Source organism: Triticum dicoccoides, chromosome 4B, assembly GCF_002162155.2.
Source record: "Triticum dicoccoides isolate Atlit2015 ecotype Zavitan chromosome 4B, WEW_v2.0, whole genome shotgun sequence".
NCBI classification, from domain to species: Eukaryota; Viridiplantae; Streptophyta; class Magnoliopsida; order Poales; family Poaceae; genus Triticum; species Triticum dicoccoides.
The window spans coordinates 226,456,191-226,484,080 of NC_041387.1; the positions used below are offsets into that span (position 1 = coordinate 226,456,191).

The 27,890-nt window shown below is 49.2% G+C and overlaps 1 protein-coding gene across 1 annotated transcript; it reads left to right on the plus strand.

The window, feature by feature from the left end:
• The first annotated feature begins 370 nt into the window (after positions 1-370).
• LOC119292632 (uncharacterized WD repeat-containing protein C17D11.16-like) lies at positions 371-27,890 on the plus strand. Its single transcript, XM_037571402.1, has 8 exons — positions 371-439; positions 22,954-23,278; positions 23,365-23,450; positions 23,550-23,654; positions 23,902-24,062; positions 24,633-24,771; positions 25,742-26,029; positions 26,953-27,890. The coding sequence occupies exons 1-6, from the start codon at positions 371-373 to the stop codon at positions 24,721-24,723; spliced, it is 837 nt and encodes a 278-aa protein (XP_037427299.1). The 3' UTR covers positions 24,724-24,771; positions 25,742-26,029; positions 26,953-27,890.

A 27,890-nucleotide genomic window follows, 5' to 3' on the forward strand; every position in this document is an offset into this window, starting at 1 on the left:
GCCTCGCTGTCCGCCTCCTCGTCAGGCTGGTTAGATGGCGAGGAGTGCGTGACAACTCGCTGGAGTCAATGCAGGCGCACGTGCACTTGGTTAGTAGACAGCGATCGAGGTGATGCTGCTCGATGCAGGGGGCTGGCGACGCTCGTTCCAGGACGATGATGAGGCCAAGGCAGCAACGACATATGAAGGATGCAGGCTCCGGCGGGACGACCGGGATCCCGTGAATCTGGTCGAGGACGTGGCCGGAGGCGGGCGTAGAGCTGAGGCCATGGCGGCGGCATCCTGATTCAGAGAGAGATAGATATGTGAGAGGAGGGAGTAGAAGGTAGGGAAGGAGAAGGAAAGGAGCATGGGAGGCCTGACCTGGTCAATGACGGTCGGCAGGGGCGACGTCGTGCTCGAGGACGAGCCCGGGGTGGGGCGCAGGCGCACAAAGAAGGCAAGCGGGGCGACACTGCGTTCATCCCGAGTAGGCGCTGGCAGGAGGATGGCACGGCTTGGCCGGGCGTGGAAGAGCAGGGGCGTTGGGGATGGACAGGACGAGACGGATCCGGCCCCTGGGCACAGGATATGGCCGGAGACGGCCAAGGGAGGAGCGACATGAAGCTACAAGCGGAGGCGCCATGGTTGAGAGTTCTTGTAGGTTGAGCCGAGGGAGGGAGAGAGAGCGAGGTCAGACAAGAGAGAAAGGCCAGGGGAAGAGTGGGAAGGAGAAGGGTGCCGCGGGGCTGGTCCTAGTGGAGGTCGCCGACGGCAGGGCTCGCTGGAGCTGGGGGAGCCGCTGCTGCTTGTGGGGGTGCTCGGGCTGGAGGAGCGAGGTAGGGAGGTGGCGGTGACTGGGTGGCGCTAAAATTGAGGGGACCGGGAGGGATCCCGATGGAGAAGGTGGCGATGCTAGGGTAGAATCCCTAGGAATTAGGTGTTTGTCTAGGTTTGGTTAGTGGTGGTCGATATAGTGAAAGGAGGGGAATTTGGATCATCGGGTCGCGATTGGACGGTCGAGAAAAATAGGTTAGGAGAGTCAAAAGAACAAACCAAAGATATTTTAGGGATGTTCGAGGATGATCCGAACCCTTCGGTCACGACCGCCATTGAGTTCGGGGAAGTTTGGAACAAGGTTGCGAGGGGGAATGCAGGCTATGCAGAGAGACAAGATGATCGCGTGTTACACATGTGATTGGTCTCGGAACTGTCAAAGAAGAGAATAGGAGAAACGACAACTATGGAGGATGCAAGTTTTGAAAAATGACGGCAACGGAGTGCTGATGCAAATGTGAATGATGTGATGATGAATGCAGTAGACAAATAAAACACACGGCGACAACAAAAAACATGGAAGGCGACTGGAGCGTTGGTCCCGGGTCGTTACAACTCTCCTCCACATACAAGAGATCTCACCCCGAGATCTAGGGATGAAAATAAGAGGAAGACGTAAACAAAGTTGCTTCTTCGACAAACGAGTGAAACCAAAGAACCTTGAGAAGTTGGAAAACTTGAAGAAATGACAGGACAGAGATGAACGAAATTGAAAACACTCCGCTGGATAAGAGGAACAAGGAAATAAGAATTCAGCAGCACTCCGGTTGAAAAGAGATGCAAGACTTAATAAGATGAAGAGGACTTGAGTAGAGGACACCACACCATTTAAATGGATAAGCAAGGAAAAGAACATGATGTTCACAAAACGAGATGATGGGTTGAAGAGAGAAACATCACAATACCTCTGGAATGAAAGAATAGAAGCTAGATGGTTGGAAGAAAAGAACGGAGAAGAAAATGACAACTTCTACCAGAATTGAATTAGAAAAGCATCCTTACATAGAAGGGTTGGACGGAGTTGTTGGAAAATCTGCACAAAAAAGAATAAGCTTGCTGTGGGCTTATGGAAAACATCTCAAAATTGTGAGGTGACAACCGGCCACTACCGAATGATTGATTAGTTGAGAGGAACGAAGAGATGCAAAACTCCACTTGAAAAGATAACAGAGAATGAATTGCACTTCGAAATGCAAGAACAAGAATCCTTGAGCTCCTCCAACAAAAGTCTTGACGAAAACTTTGAGAATGAATGAATTCCTTAACGAACCACCATGAAGAAACTTTTGAAGGAGTCTAGATAGATAACAAGATGATCGAAATGAAAGTTTTGAGAGAACAAGATGAAGCCTTGCGATGATTTATATGGAGCTTCGTGACGAGATATTGAGAAAACTTTGAACTCCAGAAAAGAAAGATGAATCACTTGGAATCGAGAATTTACTCATCATGAACAAACTCCGGAAGAAGAAATTAAAAGCTTGGATGAAACAAGAATAATAATTATGTTATGCGCATCCTTCACCAATTTAAATTGATGACAAGCAACGGATTTGGCATGCCACTTATGCTCACTGAAAATGATTAAACAGAGATAGAACAAACTTGGGAAGGTCTTGAGCGACTCACTGGTGGGATTTTGGAAAGAACGAATGAATTAATATGATAATAGAGTAAGAGGAATCTTCAATGAACCGCCATAAGAATTGAGAACGAACGAGTAAAAGAGAACGGATCACCGGGAAGGATTAGGAAACGACGAAGATACTTAAGGGAATTTAGATACAATAGAACAAAGAGATCATGAGATGACTAGAGTATATTTGAATGATGCACCGGTAGAATATGGAGATGAACGAAGAGACATCAATTTAGAAACGAAGAAATCTTCTGAAATGATAGCCTTCAGATGATCTAGAAACAAAAACAACTCCTGAAATGCTTTGGATGGGTATGAAAAGAATTCCCACAATCGAAACCAACTGAGAGGATAGCAACAAGCTAGAACCACTAATCTTCAAGAGAATGGAGCAAGATTTGGAGAAAAACTCTTCTTCGGTCTTCAATGCTAGAAAAGAAAATGAAGAACACCACCATGAATTGCTGAAACACTCCGGAATAATAAAGAATAGAAAGGTTGAACCAAAGATGAAAGAATACGGAAGTGAACTTGGAGGATACATCTGACTGATGAAAATTCATTGTTACGTCAAACTTTGAAAAGATTTGAGAATGGCTCCTGAAAAGAATTAGAAGAGTCAGGTAAGATCCTAGGAAAAGACCTGTGGGTTACAGCCCACTCAAAAGATACCCCATTGAACGATTTTTAAAGAGATATTGAACCGGTTGAATTAAATGGCTTGAACGAGATAACAACCTCAAATTAGCTTCAACGGATTAAAAATGGAGACACGAATCTTTTTAGATATCTTTAGCACTCCGAAATAAAGGAATAGCAAGAGGTGAATGATTAATAGGTGCACCGGCATGGGAATGCATTCGAAAGGAGGAAAGGGATATCAACACCGAAAGCTTGTATTTAGTCCATCGGAGAAGAAAACAAGAACGAAGGATGATGAACTTGAAGATTCCCAATCATCTTCACGAGGAATCTCCGGATGAACTTGGAAGAGAAGGATGATGAAACTTCACATAAATAAAAGGATACTTGATTAAGATATCTCAGTCCTTGAAGAAAAGGGTGGGATGGTGGACAAAACAAAGGAAACTTGGGACAGATGAAACGGACACAGTTGGGAAAACTAAGAATTGATCTTGCAAATGGGGAAATGATAGGATCATCTTGAAGAGAAGCGCACCGGTTGAAAAGGAATTAACATGATAATCTCTATGATCAAGAAGAACTAGCACTCCCATAGAAATATGAGAACACCGCTTAGGAGAAGGCATGTAATCCACACTTGACTATGAAGCAACTCGAATACCACAACTCAAAACAAAACAAAGGATTGGCTTAAAAAATAAGCCGGAACAATTACATAACCCCTCATGCATTTACTGGAAGGATAATCCTAGGTAACTACTTGAATTCCCGCCTATGAACTCCCCAAATATTTGGTTATGCAATCCGGTATAACAAGTACAAGGAGCAAAATCTCATCACACAACTCCTAGTAAAATTCTACACTCCAAATGTACCGCCTCGTCAACACATAACCAAGAACTTCGGAAATTGTGTACCTCAGACCTTCGTAAGATATTAGCTATACTAGATGTGGCAATACATCTGATTGCTCTCCCCAGTACTGGGTAGCGCCAAACCACTCTGACCACAAAGAGTATAGATGTGCTTTCGACGTCGGCGTCCTCTGGTATTCCGAAACTGAAACGATAAGCACTGTGACGGAAACACCGTGGAGCTCAACTCCCAGGGACACTGCCACAACCCCTAAATGTCAGGAGGCACCAAGAACAGAATTCCTGTCACAGTGATCGGACCGATTCCACAATGCCCGCGTGATCCTAACAAAAATTTGAGTGAAAGAAGGAGAGTAATGGAAATAAAACACCTACGTCAGGATTCCTCACCAGAGCGACGAAAGGGTGAGGAGTAAAAATAATTCCTACTCTCCGGTATAACTAGATTCAAAATAGTTTTTTTGCTAGGCTCGAAAACGGCAATGGTTCGATCAATCAAGGGGGCTCCTGCGGTCGGTAAGTCTCTGATACCTACTTGTAGCGCCCAAGATGTGATTCTATCCCAATCACATGATGAATTCATGATTGGGGCACAACCGCATTTCGATTGCATAGAAAGGTGGATATCATTACAACATACCATGTACTGAATAGATGAGAATACAAGATACAGGCTTACACTCGCCACAAGCTACATCATGAATACATGGATACATCGATACATAGAAACCATCATACAGAAGAGCAGGATCCAACTACGGATGAAATCAAACAAAGAAGAAATATGGCATCCACTCTACTAATCCCAGGCTCCCGACCCGGAACCTATCTCTTGATCGAAGAAGAAGCTGAAGAAGAACTCCAAACAAGCAAGCATCACTCTCTCATCAAATCATCACATTACCTGTACATGCACCTGTTGTTGTAGTAATTTGTGAGCCACGAGGACTTAACAATCCCATTACCATGGGTATAAAGACTAGCAAAGATTAATGGGAATGGAATGGATAAGTATTGAAGTTGCAGCAAGCACTAAGCATTGTATGGTGGCTAACTTACGAGTACAAGTATGAGAAGAGTAACTACTCATAACGGTTGCAACTAGAATGATCAAGAAGTGATCCTGAACTACTTTCGAGTCAAACATAACCCCATCATGTTCTCTTCTCGAACCTCACTCAAAAAGAGACGGTCACGGTTACACACGCGGTTGGTGTATTTTATTTCGGATCTGGTGTCAAGTTCTCTACAATTGGATATTATAAATTTCCAATCTGCCACATAACCGCAGGCACGGCTCTCGAAAACATTAAACCCTGCAGGGGTGTCCCAACTTAGTCCATTATGAACTCTCATGATCCGTGGAGGTAAATCTACATCTTGGGACAACCCAATCAAACTCAGAATATCTGTGCACAAGACATTTCAACAATGGTAAAAAAAACCCAGCAAGACCTACCGACGTGCCGACACCCCGACCGGAGCCGCGTGTATCTCGTCTCAGGCCACGATCGAATTGTCCAAACTTCCGGTAGGCCAATCTAGAGTTGCCCCTCGTGGCCACCAGTAGTTGACAGGTTTGGACTAACACTCATCAGGAGCACTGCCCCGGGTTTTTGATTAATTATCCTCGGGTGCTAACCGGTCCCTATACAAGTTTTTGTTGTCGCTGTTGTTAGGCAAATGGTAAAACCAAAGTTGGGCCTTGCTGGAAGAGTTTTATTCAAAGTGAACTGTCAAGGGGGGGGGCATAAACCCCGACCGTGTAAGAAACGCAAATCAAGGAACACAACACCTGTCGGTGTACTAGAGTAGGGGTACCCTAGTATCCCGAACTTGTGCACGGGCAGTTGCAGCACCCCGTGGCAAGGCTTGCCGGGCGACCGCCAAGGTCCTCCGTGGTTCCTTTGGAGCCATTCAAGAACAAAGTATTTAAGCTCAGGAGACAAGGCCCCGGCAAGAGGAGCTTGCCGGGAAGGCCAACCAAGCCGTTTCAAGGAACTTGCCACGACGCGCCGCGCATCCCGGCAAGGCCCGGTGAGCGACAAGCTTCCGGACCCGACAAGACAACGACCGCGGCAAGGCGCTTGCCGCGGCAGGCTACCACTCTGTACCCACGCTCCAGCACATCCACCAACGTGTCACTCTGGGGGCCTTTCCAGGCGCGCGTGGCGGGAAGCTGTGCAGCCAGTGGTGCGCGGTGGCATGCGAAGCTGACAAGACTGCCATCGTGGCGAGCGGTGGCGCCCCTGACGGTCCCTTTTTACACTGTTTGGGCGACGCAGACGTGCATTTAATGCCTTTGTCCCCTGCCATCAGGGTTAGGTAGGATGCATTGTGCAGGTGGTTGTACCAACCGCAACTTCTTTTCCATTTTTACCCTCGTCTGCGTTGCCACCCGTCGGTGACCCCTTGAACATATAAAAGGAGGCCCATGCGCAACGTAGAGGGGGTTCGAACCCAGAAAAGGCTCACGCTCGGTCTCGTTAGCAGCTCGTGTGTACTGTAGCACCCAGCGTTCCCGAGCAAGAACACAATACAACCAGACAAGCAGTAGTAGGAGTATTATCTCTCCGGAGAGCTCCGAAGCTGGGTAAACTGCTCGTGTGCTTCTCCTCGATCTGCTCTTCGTGTGATCTCCGCCCCCCGCCGAACCGAAAGGGGCCCGGTCCGCCGGCCCCATAGGTGTTCGTGGATCAGTTTCCCCGACATCTATGGCGCGCCAGGTAGGGGGCGTCGAGATAGCGTGAACCTGATCCGGCGTTCACACGAGCTAGATCTTCATTTTCTTCATCTACATGCCACCGAAGAAGAAGACTTCGGCGGCAGCTGCTCCGTCCACGTCACTTCCACCACCACCGGAGCAAACGGGTGGTGGAGTAGACGCCGGCGGAAGAATGGACATCGACGAGGAAGCTCACGACGCTGCCAGGTCCAAGGACAAGGCGGCACAAACCTCGGCGTCACTACATGTACCGTGCCCATCTTAGGAGGCGCAGGACCGACAGCGTCATGGTACTCGCAGTACCATATGTTTGTTGGGCCAAGATCAAGCTGGTGGCTCTCGGGGTGCTCAAGACCAGCATGCACGCCAACGTGCTGGCACGAGCGAGGCACGGTCGCCTGGACGGGATACTGCTCCTTCTAACATAGTTAGAAGTCCGAGCATATCCCGCTCCTCACACCGTTCGCCATTGCCGCCCACCACTCCAGCAGAAGCTTTGGCGCGAGCTCAGCTGCTCCTGGATTACCCTCCAGCGGAAGACAAGATCGACCAATGGAGGGCCACCATTCAGAGTCTCATCGGCTTTGCCAACGGCGACACTCCGCGGCAGCCAAGTGCATCGCGGCCGCGGCAGGACTGCCAGACACGAGCCGGTGGCGATGAAACCGGTGGGGGTGCAACCACCATGCACTCTCCACCCTGAAGGCCAAGATCCCCAACTCGCCGGATCCACCTCGACAGCGACTCCACCGCATTGTCAGATCCACGAGCTCGTCGTGATCAGTGCCAAGTTCTTCACGAACGACAGCAAGAAGACGCTCGTACTCGCATCGAGCGCCGAAGAGAAGCGCGACGTCAATCCGACAAGCGCGCTGGGCCCTCTGTTGACATGCATGCGCCAGGGGAACCAGGCGACTTGCCGTACGCGGTAGGTTGCCCTGCATTCACTCGTGAGCTGCGGCAAGTCCAGTGGCCCAGCACGAAGAATTTCAAGCCAGATGTACCAGAGAAGTACGACGACAAGTCGCATCCGTCGGAGTTCCTTAGCATCTAGACCATCGCGGTGCAAGCTGCTGGGAGGTGGGACGACAAGATCCTTGCCAACTACTTCCCGCTGGTGCTCAAGCCCAACGTCAGATCCTGGCTCATGCACTTACCGGACAACTCCATATCCTCCTGGGCTGACCTGTGCCATCAGTTTGTTGGCGCCTTTACAGGCGGCCACAAGCCTCATGGCCAGGAGAGCGACCTTCATCTGCTCGCCCAGAAGGAAGGAGAGCCCTTGCGCAAGTACATTCAAAGATTCAGCCGCGTACAGCACAACATCCCAGACGTCCACCAGCGCGTTCCATCAGAATGTGCGAAACCGCAGGATGCGGGAGGAGATGGCGATGTGCAAGATCAGAGACGTCAGTGAGCTATATGCCCTGGCCGACAAGTGTGCACGTGCTGAGGAAGGGAGGAAACTCCCTGGAGAGAATACAGGAGCAGGAGGATCTGATAGTGAGGAGACTGCCCCGGCAAGGAAGAACCGGCGGCGGAACAACAGGAAGAAGAAAGGCAAAGATGTGCTAGTTGTTGAGCAGTCCGGCAAGAAAGCCGAAGCTGGTAGCTCCGGCAAGGAGGTCGCCGCAGCTGTGGCGGCCGCTGACAAGCAGGACAGCACCAACAAGCAGTATTGCAAGATCCACCGCACCAAGGGACATGACCTCCAGAGCTGCAAGAAGGTCGAGCAGCTTGTTGAGCAGCAAAAGGCTGAATACGAGCGGCGCGACAAAGAGAAAGCCCAGGAAGGTGCTGGAGGAGCTAGCAAGAAACGTCCCAGCCGAGGAGGACGCCGCGGCAAGGCTAAGCAGCGGCAAGGAGACAGACCTCCCCGCGGCCGCGACAAGGATGAAGATGACGACGACGATGAAGATATGGATGAAGATGAGACCGACGAGCAGGAGTTCCAGAAAGCCACAGAGGTCCTGTGCGTTGACGGTGGTGCTTCTCTGCATACTTCACACCGCCAGCTCAAGCAGTGGGTGCGGGAATTCAATGCGGCAGAACCACCCGTCGAGTCACGCAAGCCTCTGAAATGGTCCAGCATGCCTATCATCTTTGATATTGAGGACCACCCTGATCGTATAACTGCGGTCGGGTGCTTGCCGATGTTGGTTTCACCAACTATCCGCAACCTCAAGGTCACTAAGATGCTAGTTGACGGCGGGGCCGGCTTGAACCTGATCTACTCCGCGGTACTCCAGAAGCTCCGGATCCCTGATGGCGAGCTCGAAGAGACTGGCACATTCCAAGGAATCAATCCAGGAAGGAGCAAGCCGAAGGGAAAAATCACATTGCCAGTGACATTTGGCAGCAAGCTGAACTTCAGGACTGAGAGGGTCACTTTTGACATTGCTGATTTTCCATTGCCTTACAATGGGATACTCGGCCGTCCAGCACTTGCCAAGTTCATGGCAGCCTCTCACTATGCATACAACGTACTGAAGATGCCAGGCCCGATAAGTGTCATCTCTGTCCCTGGCGACAAGAAGGATGCTCTTATCTGCGCCGACAAGATTTACCGGGAAGCAGCAGCCGCAACAGATCATAAGTCACTTGCCGCTGAAGCTCCCGGGGCGAAGAAGAACAACAAGTCCGGCAAGAGTTCTGATGCCCACTCCGGCAAGCGCAGCACATCGAGCTCCACCGGCAAGTGTAAGAAGACAATGGTAGCTCCACCAGAGACCAAGAAGGTGTTCGCCAAGGAGGACGGCACTGGTGATACTTTCACCATCAGTGCCACTCTCGACCCTAAATAGGAAAGCGCGCTCATTGCTTTCCTGCGGGCGAACGTCGACGTGTTTGCATGGCAACCGTCTGACATCCCCGGTGTTCCCAGGAAAGTAATCGAGCACCATCTTGCCGTCTGTCCTCATGCGCGGCCCGTCAAGCAGAAAGTCAGGAAACAAGCATTGGAGCGCCAAGAATTCATTGCAGAAGAGATCAAGAAATTGGAAGCAGCAGGCCTTGTCAGAGGAGTGCTCCATCCTACGTGGTTGGCCAATCCTGTAGTCGTGCGCAAGGCAAATGGGAAATGGAGGCTTTGTATTGACTTTACCGATGTTAATAAAGCTTGCCCCAAAGACCCATTTCCCTTGCCGCGCATCGACCAGATTGTTGACTCCACGGCCGGATGTGACTTGCTTTCATTTCTTGATGCATACTCAGGATATCATCAGATCTTCATGGCAGAAGAGGATGAGGAGAAGACCGCATTCATTACCCCATGTGGCACATATTGTTTCGTACGGATGCCTTTCGGTTTGAAGAATGCTGGTTCAACATTTGCAAGGGTAGTCCATGACGCTTTTGAACCGCAAATGCACAGAAATGTGGAAGCCTACATGGATGACATAGTGGTCAAGAGCAAGGACAGAGAAACTCTGATTCAAGATTTGGACGAAACCTTTGCAAATCTGCGCAAGATCAACCTCAAGCTTAACCCCGAGAAGTGCGTGTTTGGAGCCCCCTCCGGCAAGCTTCTCGGGTTCTTTGTGTCTCAATGCGGAATTGAGGCCAATCCTGACAAGATCAAGGCCATTGAGCAGATTGAAGCACGGAAGCGCGTCAAGGATGTACGAAGACTTGCCGGTTGCGTGGCTGCTCTCAGCAGGTTTATCTCTAGGTCTGCTGAGCGCGCCCTACAATTTTTCAAAATTTTGAAAAAGGCAGGTCCAATGAAATGGACTCCGGAGGCGGAGGATGCGCTGCAGGACTTGAAGAGATACCTGTCCTCCACTCCAACACTTGTCGCACCTAAACCACAAGAGAAGTTGCTGCTGTATATAGCGGCAACCAATCAAGTGGTTAGTGCTGTGTTAGTGGCGGAGAGGGAGGCGGATGATGAGCCAGCAACCACGGCAGATGCATCCAGCGACAAGCAAATGACTTCACCGGCAAGCTCTGGTCCCGACAAGGATAGATCTGCGCAGGAGCATGAGAAGATGCAGAAGAGAATGATGCAGCGCCCAGTTTACTTTGTCAGTTCCCTTCTGCAGGGGGCTAGATCAAGGTACTCTGGTGTGCAGAAATTGCTTTTTGGCCTTCTCATGGCCTCGAGAAAGCTGCGCCATTACTTCCAAGCACATGAGATCACAGTCGTCACTCGTTTTCCGCTGAAGAGGATACTCAAAATCCCAAAGCAACAGGCAGGATTGTCGAGTGGGCACTGGAACTGTCAAGCTTTGGCCTCAAGTTTGAGAGCACTTCAACTATCCAAAGCAGAGCATTGGCAGAGTTCATAGCAGAATGGACGCCAACACCAGATGAAGAAATTCCAGAAACGAGCATCCCCGTCAAGGAAGCAAGCAAAGAGTGGCTGATGTACTTTGATGGTGCCTTCTCGCTGCAAGGCGCCGGTGCTGGCGTGCTACTTGTTGCACCCACCGGAGAGCATCTCAAGTACGTAGTCCAGATGCACTTTCCCAAGGAGCAAGCAACGAACAATACTGCAGAGTATGAAGGTTTGCTTGCTGGCCTCAGGATCGCAGCAGACCTAGGGATCAAGAAGCTCATTGTCAGGGGTGACTCACAGCTTGTCGTCCGCCAAGTGAACAAGAGTTATCAGAGTCTGTTGATGGAAGCTTACGTTGATGAAGTGAGAAAGCTAGAAGAGCACTTTGACGGCCTGCAGATGGAGCATGTTCCAAGAGCTCAGAACGACATTGCCGACGGTCTATCAAAGTGCGCCGCACTTAAGTTACCTGTGGAACCAGGGATCTTTGTGCTCAAGCTGACACAACCATCTGTAACACCATCAACTGGACAGAGCAAGAAGAGGAAGTTGTTTTCTGGTGACTATTTTCCGGCAGAGCTTCCCGAAGCCGCCGCCAAGAAGGTCCTCAGGATCAACACCAAGAGTGCTGAGGAGCAGTCTGCTTCGGCAAACCTTAGGGTTTGTTCCGTTGAAGTGGATGCTCCCAACAAGTTTTGCTCCGGTAAGCTTGCCGGGGAACATCAAGCTCCGGCAGAGCCACAAGTTCTTGCCGTAGAAGCGGATGTTCCCGCAGCAGCAGATGTGCCTTTAGTCCTTGTTGTCGAGCCACAAGCTCCAGCATGGGCACAGCAGATTGTCCATTTCCTTCAGACAGGAGAACTTCCCGAAGAGCAAGAAGAAGCGGAAAGAGTAGCCCGGCAGTCAAGTATGTACCAGTTTGTCGACAACACACTGTACAGAAGAAGACTCAACAGTGTGAAATTGAAGTGTATTCACCGGGAAGACGGACAAAAGCTGTTGGCAGAGATACATGGAGGCATATGTGGTCACCACATTGGCGCAAGAGCACTTGCCGGCAAGGCATTCCGGCAAGGTTTCTTTTGGCAGACAGCCCTCCAGGATGCAACTGCACAAGTAACCAAGTGTGAAGCGTGCCAGTTCCATTCCAAGCAGATACACCAGCCAGCTCAAGCTCTCCAGACGATCCCTTTATCCTGGCCATTTTTGGTCTGGGGGCTCGATATCCTCGGCCCCTTCCCCCGAGCTGTCGGGGGCTTTGAGTACTTGTACGTTGCAATCAACAAGTTCACAAAGTGGCCAGAAGTGGAACCAGTGAGGAAGGTGATAGCACAGTCAGCAGTCAAGTTCTTCAGGTCGATTGTTTGCCGTTTCGGGATCCCTAACAGGATCATCACCGACAAGGGCACGCAATTCACGAGCCGCACCTTCATGCAGTACGTCCAGGATCTTGGCGCCAAGGTCTATTTCGCTTCTGTTGCTCATCCAAGAAGCAACGGTCAAGCGGAGAGGGCAAATGCTGAAGTGCTGCGCAGGCTCAAGACCAGAACTTTCGACAGGCTGCGCAAGTGCGGAAGAAACTGGATTGAGGAGCTGCCGGTGGTTCTTTGGTCGATCAGGACGACGCCAAATCGAGCCACTGGCCAGACACCTTTCACTCTAGTCTATGCAGCAGAGGCAGTTCTCCCCACGGAACTTGTATACGGGTCACCTCGAGTGCTCACTTATGATGAGCTTGAGCAAGATCAGCTGCAACAAGATGACGCGCTGCTCCTTGAGGAGGAACGTCTTCAGGCTGCTGTACGAGCTGCTCGATACCAGCAAGCTTTGCGCCGCTACCATAGCCGCAAAGTTAATGCCAGAAGCTTCGAGGAAGGCGACCTTGTTCTTCGGCGCGTTCAGTCCGCCAAGAATTCCAACAAGTTGACGCCAAAGTGGAAAGGCCCTTACCGGGTGAAACAAGTCACTAGGCCTGGCGCAGTCCGCCTTGAGACCGAAGATGGCACTCCGGTGAGCAACTCCTGGAACATTGAGCATCTTCGTAAGTTTTACCCGTAGGGCGCGGTTGCCGTGACCCGTTCCGGCAATCACCTTTTGTACAAGTCTTGCCGATGTTGCATGTAATCCTTTGTACAAAGCCGGGCGCAGATCCCGTGCATAAGTAAAGCTCATGTGCTCCGCACATCTTGTCAATTTCATGCTTTCTACTTTATATTTTCATGTATTATCTGACACTTTGTGCAGCACCTACCCCCGGTAAGCAATAACGAGCCGGAAGGCACCATATCTTTATTTTCTCTTCTTTCTTTTTCTAATAAAGGAAAGCAAGGTTCCCTCGCACACAAGTTTGCCGGGGGGAAAGGAGAATATTATGATGTGGACCAGGCATCGTTCAAGCAAGTTTCGCCTTGCCGGAAAGCGAACGACAGAAAAGCTAAGTTGCCAAAGTTTGAGCAATCAGTTTTTAAATTTTTAAGTTATATTCCTTGAACGATCGTACTTTGTATGGAAAACCTGTGCGCAGAGGAACCAACTCGTAGCTAGTTGCGCCCTTACTTTGTTTCGAGTCCTCTCAACAACTTAAGTGAGCTACGACTAGTTGCGACAAGGTTTCTTGTCGGTAACGGCACCGCCAGCAGGCTGCTGATGTTCCGCACTCAGCGCTCGCGGCTAAGGTGCCTGCGCCGGCAAGTTCCCTAAAAGCGTAGGGCAAAAACATACAAAGGAAGGAATCAAGTAAAGGGAATAACATAGCAAATCTCTACCCAAAAAAGAGTTATATTACAAGATAGCTTGTCGCAGCTCTAACAGATTGTTCTCATGACATGGCTAGCAGCGACAAGAAAAAGAAAAAGAAACGGGCGGCCTAATCTACGCGATCGCCCTCAACCCTCTTGATCTCGCTAACCTTGTCCACAATGGGTGCGACAAGGGCCTTGAGCGCATCCAGATCAGCATCCGGCGGCAAGGATTTGAGGACGTTGGTGAGGTTGAGGCCTGGATTGCGGAAGGCCACCTTCACCAGCACCTTCTGAAGAACCCCCGCGCAGATCCTGTGCGACTTGTCGGCCAGCTGCTTTGGGATCTTCTCCCAGAGTCGCTGGAGGGCCGTCGCCACGCCCTTGAAGAACAAGCTGAGCTTGGCGCTGGGTTGGAGGTGCTCGTCGGAGGAGTACCCGAGATCCTCCATCCCCAGCTGCGCCAACTCCCCGTCGATGGCGGCGGCAATATTCACCAGACCCTCAGTCCAGTGCTCCACAGTCTCCCTGAAGGTGTCATGGGCGGCAGCAGCATTCGCCAGTAGTGCCTCGTCGGCTTTGCTCTTCTCCGACAAGGCCACCTCCCGCTCCCTGGCGCCGTCCAGCGTCCGAGTCAAAGTAGCCAACTTCAACTCAAGATCCGCATTGGAGTCCTTGGCGGCATTAAGCTCCTTGCTCCTCTCTGCGAGGAGGCCTTGCAGCTCACCATGAGCGGCAGCATCCTTCTCGCTCTCACGCTTGAGAGCGGCAAGCTCCTCGCCGCTCGCCTGGAGATCGGCTTCCAGCTGCGCCACCTTTGTCTCCAGCTCCTTCTTGGCGGCCTCGGCAGCTGCGGCAGCATCCTTTGCCTCCTTGAGAGCCCCTCCAATCGCTTGCTCGCGCGCGGCAAGCTCCTCCTCGTGGCTGTCAAGATTGACCTTGCGCTGCGCCAACTCTCCTTCCTGCGCGAATAAGTTTTCGGCGACAAGCCGTTGCTTCTCTTCAGCTTCAGCCTTCTCGAGGAGGAAGGCTTTCCGCTCCTCGAGAAGTTGCTCCCGCTCCTCCACCAAGGACCGGAGAGCTTCCTGCCTCAGACCCCGGAGTTCTTCCGCACGCTTCTCAATATCCACTCCTGCCTTCGCGACAAGCGCCTCTCGGGATGCTAGTTTGGCTTGTCGGGCGCGGTAGAGCGACAGCAGCTTCCGCAGCAGCCGCTCCTCCTCAGACTCATCGCTGCTGCTGCTTGGCGCGTCGACCACCGTCAGCCCAGCGGAGGCGAGCACCTCTCCATCCAAGGTTTCTCCCTCGACCGGCGCCCTGGAGCTTGACGCCCAGGGAAGCTTGATGAAGATACCGTCGCCGGCCTTCAAGTAGGCGCCGGACGGGGGCTCTTCGGAGCCTGGCGCTACAACATCGGCGGAGGGATCGGCGGTCGGCGTAGCGCCTGGCGCTCCTGCGGCCTCGGGGCCGTCAGTGTGATCGCCGGATCCCTCGCCTGCATCTGCGGTGGCAGCCTTGGCGGCCTCTTCGCCGGTGGGATCATCATCACCGGCCTCTTCTTCGGTGGCCGCGGCGTCGTCATTGTGGCCGCACACGTTCTCCTCGCCGGCGGCCTCGGTTTCCATGGGATCCGTGGCAGGTGGATATGATGACCGAAGAAGGGAGAAAGGTCAAGCGAATATTCAAAAAGAAAATCAGAAGAAGAAGAACCCAAGGGAAGTTTTCAGGCAAAAGGGTTACCTGTGCTTGGATCTGCAGTCGTGGGCTCAACCACCGGAGGATCACTGGTGTTGCCCCTTGCCGGAGAACTGCCCCTTGCCGGAGAATTCTCCCTTGCCCGAGAACGCTCCCTTGCCGGGGAAGCCTCCCTTGGTGGTGTAGTCGAAGCAGATAGCACTTCGGGAGCGGCCTCCGGGTCCTCCTGGTGAGGCTGCTCTGCTCCTACACGAACCAACAGACAGATATCAGCAAAAGAAGAGCACCCATGCGCGCCTGACAGCATGAAGTAAACCATATACTTACGTGGGGGGGCTGCGCTGAGGGCTGCTTTGAGGAATGGTTGCCGGGTCCGACAAGGTGGTCTCGGACATGTCCTCTGCCGTCGTGGTGGGGTCGTCCTCGATAACGATCACCGGGGCCTTGGCTCTCTTCGCCGCTCTCTGGGCCAGAGTTCTGGAAAGGAACATGTTTAGAGTAAAGCAAGTCAGATACCAGACGAAAGCAACAAGATTGAAGAACTACAAGAGCACCAAAGAATCTTACTCTTCTTCTTCCTCGTCGGAGCTGAGCACGGAGAGATCGAAGTCCGGCTCGCCTACGGTGCGACGAGGCGGAGGAGTAGGTTCCCTCGCCCGCTTGGCAGGAGCAGTGGCGGTGGACCGGGAAGACCCCGCTCCAGTTGCCGCGGCAGCGTGAGGCGCTCCCGCGGTAACGGTGCTTGCCGCGGTAGAGCGTGTCGCACGGCTCGGCGGCTGTTGACGTGTCTGCCGCCCCGCTACGTCCGTAGCCTTGCGGAGACGCCTTCTTGGCGGGGCCGGGGGCTCCACCTACGGCAAGCTGTCTGAAGGCTAGGGCCCGACAAGCTCTTCATCGCCGGGCTCGCTCGGCTCAGCTTCAGGCCCGGCGAGCTCTTCCTCGCCGCCGAACTCCTCTGGCTCGGCAAGGCTTGCCGCCTCTGCTGCCTCTGCCTCCTCCACGGTGAACCCGAACTCGCCCGCGGCAACTGCTACCGCCACCTCTTCCAGCCTGGTGGCGATGCGCTGCATCTCGTCATCAGTGGTGTCGCGGGTGAGGCTCTTCTGCTCATCAGCACGGACCGGCACTTCTACCAAGTCGTTGAAGAACGCCCGCACGACGTCATCCGCAGGTTCTTGCCAAGTTGGTACGATTCCGTGCGAATCGCACAACGGCATCATTGCGCGGATCCGGTCGAGCGAAGAATTGTTGCACAACAGAACAACATTCCTCGGCAATGTGAATGGATGCTGAGGATCGCGTTTGAACAGCTCCAGGAGCATCGCATCCAGCTCCAGGACGGTGAAGTTGAAGTTGAGGCCCGGGCGCAGCCTCATGATATCCGCCGAGTTCTTGAACTCCCAGGCGGGTCTCCCCCTCTCCTGTAGGGGGGCGATGCGGCGGTGAAGAAAATCTGCGCCAACTGCGCCTACAGTGAGCCCGGTAAGCCTGAGGCGAAGGATGCGGGTGACGGCGATCTTCAGCCTGTCGTCTTCCGGGGCCACGTTGCTCCAATCGTTGCCGCGTACTATAGGGGCTTGGCGCAAAGCAGTGAATGACTGCGGGTTCTCCTCGACGATCCAGCACCACTCTGCTCTCCACTCCTCCCACTTGCTGCGGAGCTCACCCTCCAGATATGCTTCCTTCTTGATGACTCTCGAGATCTAAGCGATCCCGCCGCAAGAGGCTCTCCTCTCTCGACCCGAGGCATGAAGAAGTGGCGGAAAAGGGCTACGTTTGGGTGGACTCCGACAAAGTTTTCACAAAGATGTGCGAAAACTGCCATGGTCAGAACGGCGTTGGGGGTGAAGTCAAGGAGGCGGAACCCGTAGGTGGTCATGATGTTGCAAAAGAATTCAGAGAAAGGCGGGCAGAGCCCGCAGTAGAAGAACAACGCGAAAAAGGGATACCCGTTCGGAGCCAATCTCGAAGCGGTGGCCGGGAGTACCCTCGTGCGCGGATGCGCTTGCGTCTCCGTCGACCAGAAGAGGTAGTAGTACTCCCTCAGCTCCTTCGCACCGAGCTGAGGGGAGAAGAGGGCCCGCTCCTTCTGCAGCGCCACGAGCCGCTGCGCCTCGGCCGACTTCACGCCCTTCCCCTTGTCGGCTTTTGTAGCCATGGCGGAGGTGGTGGGGGAGATCGGCGGCGTTGGTGATGCTGGTGGCAATGGGGGGCGGAGCGCTGCTCTCCTTCGGCTTCGGGAAGAAGGGGGGAGCGGCGGAGATTTGTGAAAATTGAGTAGCAACCGTCGAAGTGGGCGATCCGCCCCTGTTTCCCCTGCTTATAAAGAGGGAGGGGGCGGACGTTTCACCCTTCCGAATAAAGAAACCACCCACGATCTCTCCCACGATGCCGCATTCAACGCGTGCCGTTCGGGAAGGGCGCGGTGGATACGGAGCAAGATTCGGCGTAACCCAGGCCGCGTGTGCCCGTGCCTTGTTTTGGGCCTGGCCCAACAGCGCTCGATACCGTGTGTGGCCCAGGCCCTGGGGCTCCTGTCGGTGTACTAGAGTAGGGGTACCCTAGTATCCCGAACTTGTGCACGGGCAGTTGCAGCACCCCGCGGCAAGGTTTGCCGGGCGACCGCCAAGGTCCTCCGTGGTTCCTTTGGAGCCATTCAAGAACAAAGTATTTAAGCTCAGGAGACAAGGCCCCGGCAAGAGGAGCTTGCCGGGAAGGCCAACCAAGGCGTTTCAAGGAACTTGCCGCAACGCGCCGCGCATCCCGGCAAGGCCCGGTGAGAGACAAGCTTCCGGACCCGCAAGACAACGGCCGCGGCAAGGCGCTTGCCGCGGCAGGCTACCACTCTGTACCCACGCTCCAGCACATCCACCAACGTGTCGCTCTGGGGGCCTTTCCAGGCGCGCGTGGCGGGAGGCTGTGCAGCCAGCGGTGCGCGGTGGCATGCGAAGCTGACAAGACTGCCATCGTGGCGAGCGGTGGCGCCCCTGACGGTCCCTTTTTACACTGTTTGGGCGACGCAGACGGGCATTTAATGCCTTTATCCCCTGCCGTCAGGGTTAGGTAGGATGCACTGTGCAGGTGGTTGTACCGATCGCAACTTCTTTTCCATTTTTACCCTCGTCTGCGTTGCCACCCATCGGTGACCCTTTGAACATATAAAAGGAGGCCCATGCGCAACGTAGAGGGGGTTCGAACCCAGAAAAGGCTCACGCTCGGTCTCGTTAGCAGCTCGTGTGTACTGTAGCACCCAGCGCTCCCGAGCAAGAACACAATACAACCAGACAAGCAGCAGTAGGAGTATTATCTCTCCGGAGAGCTCCGAAGCTGGGTAAACTGCTCGTGTGCTTCGCCTCGATCTGCTCTTCGTGTGATCTCCGCCCCCCACCGAACTGAAAGGGGCCCGGTCCACCGGCCCCATAGGTGTTCGTGGATCAGTTACCCCGACAACACCGGTCATGACGGAATCTAGGGTGGCAAGAGTGGAACAAAACACCAAACAAAAGGCCGCATTAATTAAATAAGTGATATTGTGATATCCCATGATATCTATGTCCCAACATGGAACAACCTGCAATTGCACCTGCGACTAGCAATGCTATAAGAGGGGCTGAGCAAAGCGATAACATAGCCAAATAACGGTTCGCTGGGATTGTGAAAAAGGTTAGAGGCTTATCATGGCAATTTGGGAGGCTTGACAAACAAGTGGTAGGTAGCGCGACATAGCGATAGCATCGAGACAACTAGCAAAGAAAATATAGTAGTGATATCCAGAGTAATGGTCATCTTACCTGAAATCCCGCTAGGAAGTAGATCAAATCCATGAAGTAGACGAACCAACATAGTCTAATGTATCCTCACAATCGCAACATAACCGGAACTATCGAGAAGGAGCACAACCGGAAAGAAGCAAATAACATGGTAAACAAACATAACATAACCATGGCATGATGCAAAATTAAGTATGATGCATGTCCATTTTAATGAAGCATCTCATGGTAAAGTGCAACAAACAATACTACAAATTAAGTGGAGCTCAATATGCAACGGGTTGCATATTAACGACACACCCACATTCAAATTATTTAGTTCACTCTTGTTTACGCCACTCCTCAACTATAAATGTTGATTAACATGGCAAGAGGTGAAGCATAAGTAAACTAACTATTTAGGCAAGTTTAAATGAGGCCGGGAATACAAACAACAATTATGAGAAATCCCCATATGCATATTTCGAATTTGGTATAGTTCTACCCTAAACACAATTTTAATGTTGTTAAACAGCAAAATAAAGTGCACCATGTTAAACTATGCATTTTTAGACCATTTACATAAAAAGTTCATTTAGTTCAGATCTATGGTTATTCAGTTATGAAATAAACCACTCAAAGCAAGTACCACCTAGGCTCCTCCTTTTGAGCTAAAAATTGGTGAAGACAGTCTTCTTAGTAACTTATCATCCTCAGCCAAAACTCACACTCATAAGACATGTGCGTTTCTCGTACCGCTAATCAAATACTTGGCTGCTAATTCATGTTTGAGCATAGATCGGTCTCCTCGTGAGAATCTTATATTGTAATTTTCTTCCTAGCACCTACCTGGGGAGTGCCCAACCCACTAGACATGCCTAGGCCACCCAGAACGCATGGCAACACCACAGTCATGCGGTGACCACGCGACGGGCATGCGAGTTTACCCGCTCTAGAGTTGGGGCCCTTGGCCACCATCCAAACCTCGATGTATCGCCACCAAACCATGTATTTCTGATTAAATAGGTACTTACGTAACAAGAAATGATTTTTGAAAAAATAAATAGCAAACTATAAGGCAGCTGCAGTTCAAATTTGACCCACTTCCAACTGAATCGGCGGAAATTTGTCTTTTTCACCAGAGGTGGATCAAAACTTTTGACAGCCAACCATTTTGTCAATTGTGCATTAAATATGTCCTAGTATTTTAGAAAATTGATTTGGTACAATGTTGCAACAAATATATGGTAGGTCGTTCACAATTTTTTTTCATTTTGGGCACTCAGAAAATGGAAAATGAATTTCTTGTCCAAAGAAAATGAAAACTTCCTTAGGCAACATTGTTTGCCATTCGAAGATGCACCCTTATGCATAATATAAGATCATTTGAACAAACTATGTCATGAATGTGGCCATAAGATTGAGCATTTGGGTTGAAAGCCATGCATCTTCATTCTTGATAGCTCGTTTCTGAGAACACTTTTTTTAAAATAATTGCCGTATTACAAGTTTATAACTTTTGCTGGTAACTCGGTCACATATAATGACAAAATGCGAAGGTTTTCCAATTTTTTGATTTTTTTTGGATTTTTTATGCCCGTTTCAAAATGCGGTCAAAACGGCGGGCATGACCGTTCCTAGCTAGTGGTTCAATCTTGGAAAACCTTTTGTGTTTCTCTGATTAAATAGATACTTATGTAACTAGAAATGATTTTTGGAAAAAATAAATAGCAAACTATGAGGCAGCTTCAGTTCAAATTTGACCCGCTTCCAACTAAATCGACAGAAATTTGTCTTTTTCACGAGAGGTGGATCAACACTTTTGACACCCAACCATTTTGTCAATTGTGCATTAAATATGTCCTAGTATTTTAGAAAATTGATTCGGTACAATTTTGAAACAAATATATGGTAGGTCCTTTACAAAAAAAATTCATTTTGGGCACTCAAAAAATGAAAAACGAAATTTCCATCCAAAGAAAATGAAAACTTCCTTAGGCAACATTGTTTGTCATTCCAATATGCACCCTTGTGCACAATATCAGATCATTTGAACAAACTATGCCATGAATGTGGCCATAAGATTGACCATTTGGGTTGAAAGCCATGCATCTTCACACTTGATAGCTCGTTTCCGAGAACACTTTTTAAAAATAATCGCCGTATTACAAGTTTATTATTTTTTCTGATAACTTGGTCACATATAATGACACTATGCGAAGGTTTTCCAATATTTGTTTTTTTAATTTTTATGCCCGTTTTAAAATGCGGTCAAAACAGCGGGCATGACCGTTCCTAGCTAGTGGTTGGATCTTCAAAAACTTTTGGTGTTTCTCTAATTAAATAGATACTTATGTACCTAGAAATGATTTTTGAAAAAAATAAAGAGCAAACTACAAGGCAGCTGCAGTTCAAATTTGACCCGTTTCCAACTAGATCGGCGGAAATTTGTCTTTTTCACCACAGGTGGATAAAAGCTTTGGACACCAAACCATTTTGTCAATTGTGCATTAAATATGGCCTAGTATTTTATAAAAATGATTTGGTCCAATTTTGCAACAAATATATGGTAGGTCCTTCACAAAAAACTCATTTCGGGCACTCGCAAAATGGAAAATGAATTTTTCGTCCAAAGAAAATGAAAACTTCCTTAGGCAACATTGTTTGCCATTCCAAGATGCCCCTTGTGCACGATATGACATCATTTGAACAAACTATGCCATGAATGTGGCCATAAGATTGATCATTTGGCTTGAAAGCCATGAATCTTCACAAATGATAGCTCATTTCTGAGAACACTTTTTTAAAAGAATTGCCATATTACAAGTTTATTATTTTTTCTGATAACTTGGTCACATATAATTACACAATGCGAAGGTTTTCTAATTTTTGAAATTTTTATGCCCGTTTCAATATGCGGCCAAAACAGCGGGCATGACCGTTCCTAGCTAGTGGTTGGATCTTGGAAAACTTTTGGTGTTTCTCTGATTAAATAGACACTTACGTACCTAGAAATGACTTTTGGAAAAAAATAAAGAGCAAACTACAAGACAGCTGTAGTTCAAATTTGACCCATTTCCAACTGGATCGGCGGAAATTTGTCTTTTTCACCAGAGGTGGATAAAAGCTTTGGACACCCAACCATTTTGTGAATTGTGCATTAAATATGGCCTAATATTTTATAAAAATGGGTTTTCCAATTTTGCAACAAATATATGGTAGGTCCTTCACAAAAAACTCAACTAAGCTGCAGCACAGTATCTGACTGGTAGTAGCCGCCTATTGTTAATCGATTACGACCAATTTAGATGGTCATAACGTCATCAAAGCCTGTACTTCGTTCTGATTGGTCTATGGGCATGTCATGTGGATCAATCATTAGATACCGTCGGATACTCGAGATCCAACGGCCCACACCCCCTCACCCTCTCACCCACCCACACCCACCCACCGCGAGCTACCCCTCGAAAAAACCACCGCGGGCATACCACTCCTCGTCCCCCGCACACCCTAGCGAACCCTAGCGCTCGCAGATCCCTCCCACGCCCCCTCACCTCGCCGCCACCCGCCCCTCCCCTTGCAGATCCAGATCGCCGTGCTCTGCTCCTCTCTCCTTCCCCTCTGGCAAGATCCCACATCCATCGATCCATCCATCAACCGGAACCCCTCTCCCGATGCCAGATCCAATCCTCCTCCCTCCCTCCTCGCCCCGGCTCCTTGCTCCCCTCCCCTTCCATATCACCGCTACCACCTCCCTCCTTGCCCTATCTCCCTGCTCTCCTCCCCTTCCAGATCGCCGCCGCCACCTCCCTCCTCCTCCCTCGCCCTGGCTCCCTGCTCCGCCTCCCTCTTCCCCTCCTCCTCATCGCGCTGCTGCGTTCTAGAGTGTTTGCTTACAGGGCCGGGAGCGACACCAACGACACGGATGGGGACGAGGATGATGACCCCGTGATGGAGGTCGACGGCACCGAGGACGAGGAGGTCGATGAGGTCGTCCAGGCTAAGGCCGCCGCCAAGGCGCTCGGGACCAAGAGCAGCTTGGGCTCGGGCACCGTCGGTGATGTTTTCGACGGGCTCGCGGAGCTCAACATGGACGCCTATGACGACGAGGAGGATGGTAGGCGCTCGTGCTCCCATGGCTCTCCCCTGCAGGTCCTGTGTGCCCGACTGATAGTTGAGCTGTAACTTGTGTGTTGTGGTCAGGGCTCGAGCTTTTCAGCACCAGGCTGGGGGACTTGTACTACGAAAGCAATGAAGAGGACCCCTATATCATCAAGAACGATGATGAAGTGAGCATGCTTTCTCTTGCTATGATAGAACTATGCTGTTTGTTCAGGGTATTCGCTATTGCATCTGAGGATAATGAGCCCCATTTTCTGCTTTATTAGGATGATGGCGAGGACGACGATGAGGAGATTAAGGACATGACTATCAAATCTACTGATATAGTGATTGTTTGCGCTCATAACAAGGATGAATTCAATTCTCTCCAGGCAAGTGTTGACTAACATTTTCTTATTGCATCCTATAAAAATGATGCCATGGTTTGGGCTTAATGCTGGTTGTATTGAGTAACTGTGCAAGGTTGATAAATGCATTCGTACAGAATATATTTAGTTCACATTAGTCTCCATATATTACTCGGTGCCTCTCTTTGCTGGACATTGCTAGCTCCATATAGCTTCTGTTTTCGGTTGGACTGCATGAAGGTGTGACCAGTGGCCTTATTATCTATGACAGGTTAGCATAGTGGAAGAATTGGAGGATGGGGATCCTAATATGTTTGTGCGCCATGAGGTCCCTCTCTCAGATTTTCTGCTTTGCACGGCTTGGATGGATTTTAACCGTCAGGATTTGGGGCCTTCTTCAAGAAGGATAAGACCAGGGCCTCCAATGGATCAGTCAGTGCTCCACTGCTCCTCTTCTTCCTAACCATTTCCGGTCTGCCTGCCGTCACATGCAATTGCTACTTGTCGCCTCCTTCTTAATTAGTACACATGGATATTAAACCAATTGTATCTGGAATTCAATTGTAAGAAAGTGTCTAATCTGAAACAAGGCATGGGTGGGAATCTGTTTGGGCTAGAGTACACTGCAATATGTTTCTTGTATGCTTTAGCCACTGTTAGATTACAATACTACTACTAGTCTATATATGCAACTTGTCTGCAGTAAAATTATTTGACTTGTTAAAACTGCCACACATAGTATTGCTACTAGTATATATATGCAACTAGTACCTATGTTTCTCAATATAAAGATGTTTTGGTAGTTTAAATAATGGATGGAGTGATAGTTACAGTATGGTTGAAAATCCACTCGGTTGTGGACTAATAAGAGCCAGCAATACATATACTCTAGTTGTCGTGTTGTGCTTGCTGTTTCATATTTTGTTGATGCACTGATTGCTCGTCCCTCCTCCCCTCCCCTCCTCTGCTTCTTCTTGATTAGATCTGATCTGATCCATGCAGGGGGTTTGTGCAGGCCATCACCATGGTAAGCCGAGGTGCTGTGGGTGTCAAGGAAGACGATGGTTCGGTTGAGACAGTGAAGAGAGGATAGCGTGCAGAGAGGGAGGACGTCGGTTCTAGGTGCTTAGATTACCTGAGGGTAAAATCATCCAATCTGTCCCAGTTTGGCTACTTGGTCCACTCTAGCGCCATTCAGGTCTCGGTGTTCAGTGATTTAATCGTGGTTGTATAGTAGCGTCAGCGCTGTGTACTAATGTTTAACACAGATGATGTACATACAGTGTCTTTTTCTTCAGTCACAGAAGTTAGAATAGCATCTTCATTGTAGTCCTACTTGCAACTCAACTAAGCTGCATCACTGTTTGAATATAGCACATGACACTGATGTAAAAGGTAGCCTTAACACTTTGGCTTGATCCACACAGGATCCTCTTGAGCTGTAGATTTTGACATTAGACACTGACCCTTTAGCTTGTTCATTCATGCTGATCCACCTAGTTATTCTGTGTCTTCTTCAGTTGCAAAGGTTACAATAACATGTTCTAGTCTTAAAACTCAACAAAACTGTAGTAGCACATGGCACTTGTAGTACAGTTGAGTAAAGTATTTCTTGATTCATTGATTCTCTGCAATTACCTAAATGATTGATGTGTTTCACAATTCAGTGAGAAAATCAACGGACATTGAAGTTATATTTCATATTTGAATTCTTGTTAACTGAAACAAGTTACATCAAAAGGCATTGTGAAGCTTTCGGTAAAACTATCAAGCAACTTATTGTTCTAATAGTAATTTAGGAATAACAAGTGACTGATTTGAACAATTTCGTAACCTCATTAGTAGTATAATAAATAGAAAGTGCCAAGTATAGTAGCATACCCAGATTGTGTGATATACTAGTCCACTGCTTAGTGTAAAATTATAGCAGTACACATAGATATGCAATGAAATGCTTCTAGTATCTTACACATGTATATTTGACATGAATGTGTACTGCTTGGCTTAAAGTTGTAGCAACCATGTTTTCTGAGTAACTATAGTTGCTTTCAAAAGCTGCAATTTATTGGCGATGTTTCCTTATTATTTGCTCTCTTTAATTGTTTTTGTAGGCCCATGACATCTCGCTGAACCACTACTGGATGTGGTGTCGACGAAGCACTACACCTAGCTTGCTCGTTGGCGCGCACATGTGTGCTTTGATGCGCGACGCTTCATCAAGCTGACCGGACCGCGACAATCGCCGGAGCCGGAGCTGGAGGAGGCGACGAGATGCTGCTGCCGCGACTGCGTCCTCAGAGGCAGCAGTTGCCCCTCGCCGACCTCACCAACCTCCGGCGTTCGCCATGAGCTCCGCGCAGGACCCCTTCTAAATCTTCCAGGAGGAGATCCAGGGCTTGGTAATCCCCCCATCGCCGTCCGCCCTCCCTCCCTCCCTTGTGCCCCTTTCTCTTCCTCTAGTTGCGAATTTTGGTATGTTGCCGCTGTTTATTTGGCTGCGTCGTGGCGTACTGTCAGCTGAAAACTGCTTCTTTATTTTCTACTCCAGTATTGTATGGAGTAGTATATAAGGACGTCTTACTGTAGTATGGCAAAGGCAGTGACCAGCTTGGTAGTTAGTACTAGATGAGAAAATTCATGATGCTGGCCGGGAGCAAAAAATTTATAGGCTTAGTTGCTGTATTGGTTCTGTAATTGTATGGGGATATATGCATAGATATGTAACGTGTGGGTTCCAAGCATGCTTCCGAGATTTTTTTTAGTTTTGCTGGCTCTTGCAACACTTGGATTATTTATTAATATAACCCAGCAGCGATGCTTCCATTTTAACACATGTACTAGTGTGCTAAAACTAGTCTGTACCTGCTTCTTCTTAGCCTGAGTAGTACATCAGGCTTGTATTAACTTGTAGCCTAGTCACTACAGTCATCTTGTGCTTTTATCTTCTCTGTGATGTCATTTGCCTTTGAGCCTACTTATTGAAGACTTATGCTCATATATCTTTTTAGTCCCTCTATTTCCATAAATGTGACACTGTTTTGTTTCTAAATACTTGACACATACAAGTTTGAGGGCATTATCCTAAACCCTTGCTATGATTGATCCATCTCCTCTACTTTGTTACTTGTGCTTAATTGAGATGTTACTCAAGGGTAGTGTTTGGGACAGCATATATAAATGATATGGTCGTTTACTTTAATATGTGTGTTGACTCGAAACTGTCAAAATATCTAGAAATAGAGTGAACTCACTTCACAGATTCTTTCAATCTTCAATGGTTATGGTTTTTGCATTACAGATTCTTAATCTCCTCTGATTCTAGATTCTTCCAAGTGCTAGCTAGCTCCAAAAGCAAATTGTCTTCATTTGGAAGATGCAACATTCTATCAGAATCCATTCTCCTGCTCTTTTTCTATCGTATGTCATCCATTATTCAACCCCGTTGGTAAGTTCTTGTAGTGTGTCTCTCTGTTCAGAATTGCATTTTAGTTTAGGATTTGCTTCCTGTGTGGTACCGGATGGCTGAGTATTAAAACAATTTGGTTACTATCGGAAGCACTTTAATTCTCTGGAATTAAACTTTGACAAGCATGCATATATGTGTTCAATTTTTCTGGATTACGTGATGGCATTCTACGATTCTGTTTAACAACTTAAGTATATGTATGAATGTGCTCGAGTCCATGATTTATTGTTCTGTTTAACAACTTAAGAATATGTATGAATGTGCTACATTTAGATCGACCTATCATAGAAATCTGCTTAATTTGAACTGGAAGTAGATAGTACTAACAGTCAGATTGTCCTCCAGTCCATGTCTTTGATGTACACCTGCTCTGCTGTTGTTATTTGTTAATATACAGATACAACCGTATGTATAGTCACTAACACTTGGACTTGCCAAAACATTCATGTAGGCTGTTGGTGGACGTGGTGGTGATCCTCCTGTTAGGAGGTAGAGGATGTGAGCTGAGCTGCTGTCTGGTCGAGGAAGAAAGTTGCTGTCTTTACTGGTGAAACAAATTGCTGCCGCAACCATGCTTGTGAGCTTATGATGTGCCTCTAGTTTAGTTTGTCGGTTTCTGTGAATCATTCTCTGTGATGTAAGATGTATTGCTGCTGTTAGCTGTAAATGTGATGTATGATGAGTTGACTTGATGGTTCGTTTGAGGTTGTCATTGGAATGGATTATCTCCTGTGAAGTTTACTGCTAGTTAACATGAGTTAAACTAATACATACACTTGCTGCTGTTCGTTTGA

Bases quoted from the DNA above. Each gene is read 5' to 3' on its own strand.
- LOC119292632 (XM_037571402.1), top strand. From the start codon at position 371: ATGACGGTCGGCAGGGGCGACGTCGTGCTCGAGGACGAGCCCGGGGTG. The intron at 440-22,953 runs GCAAGCGGGGCG...CTCCCCTTCCAG, and splicing joins GGCGCAGGCGCACAAAGAAG to ATCGCCGCCGCCACCTCCCT. The intron at 23,451-23,549 runs GTGAGCATGCTT...CTGCTTTATTAG, and splicing joins TCATCAAGAACGATGATGAA to GATGATGGCGAGGACGACGA.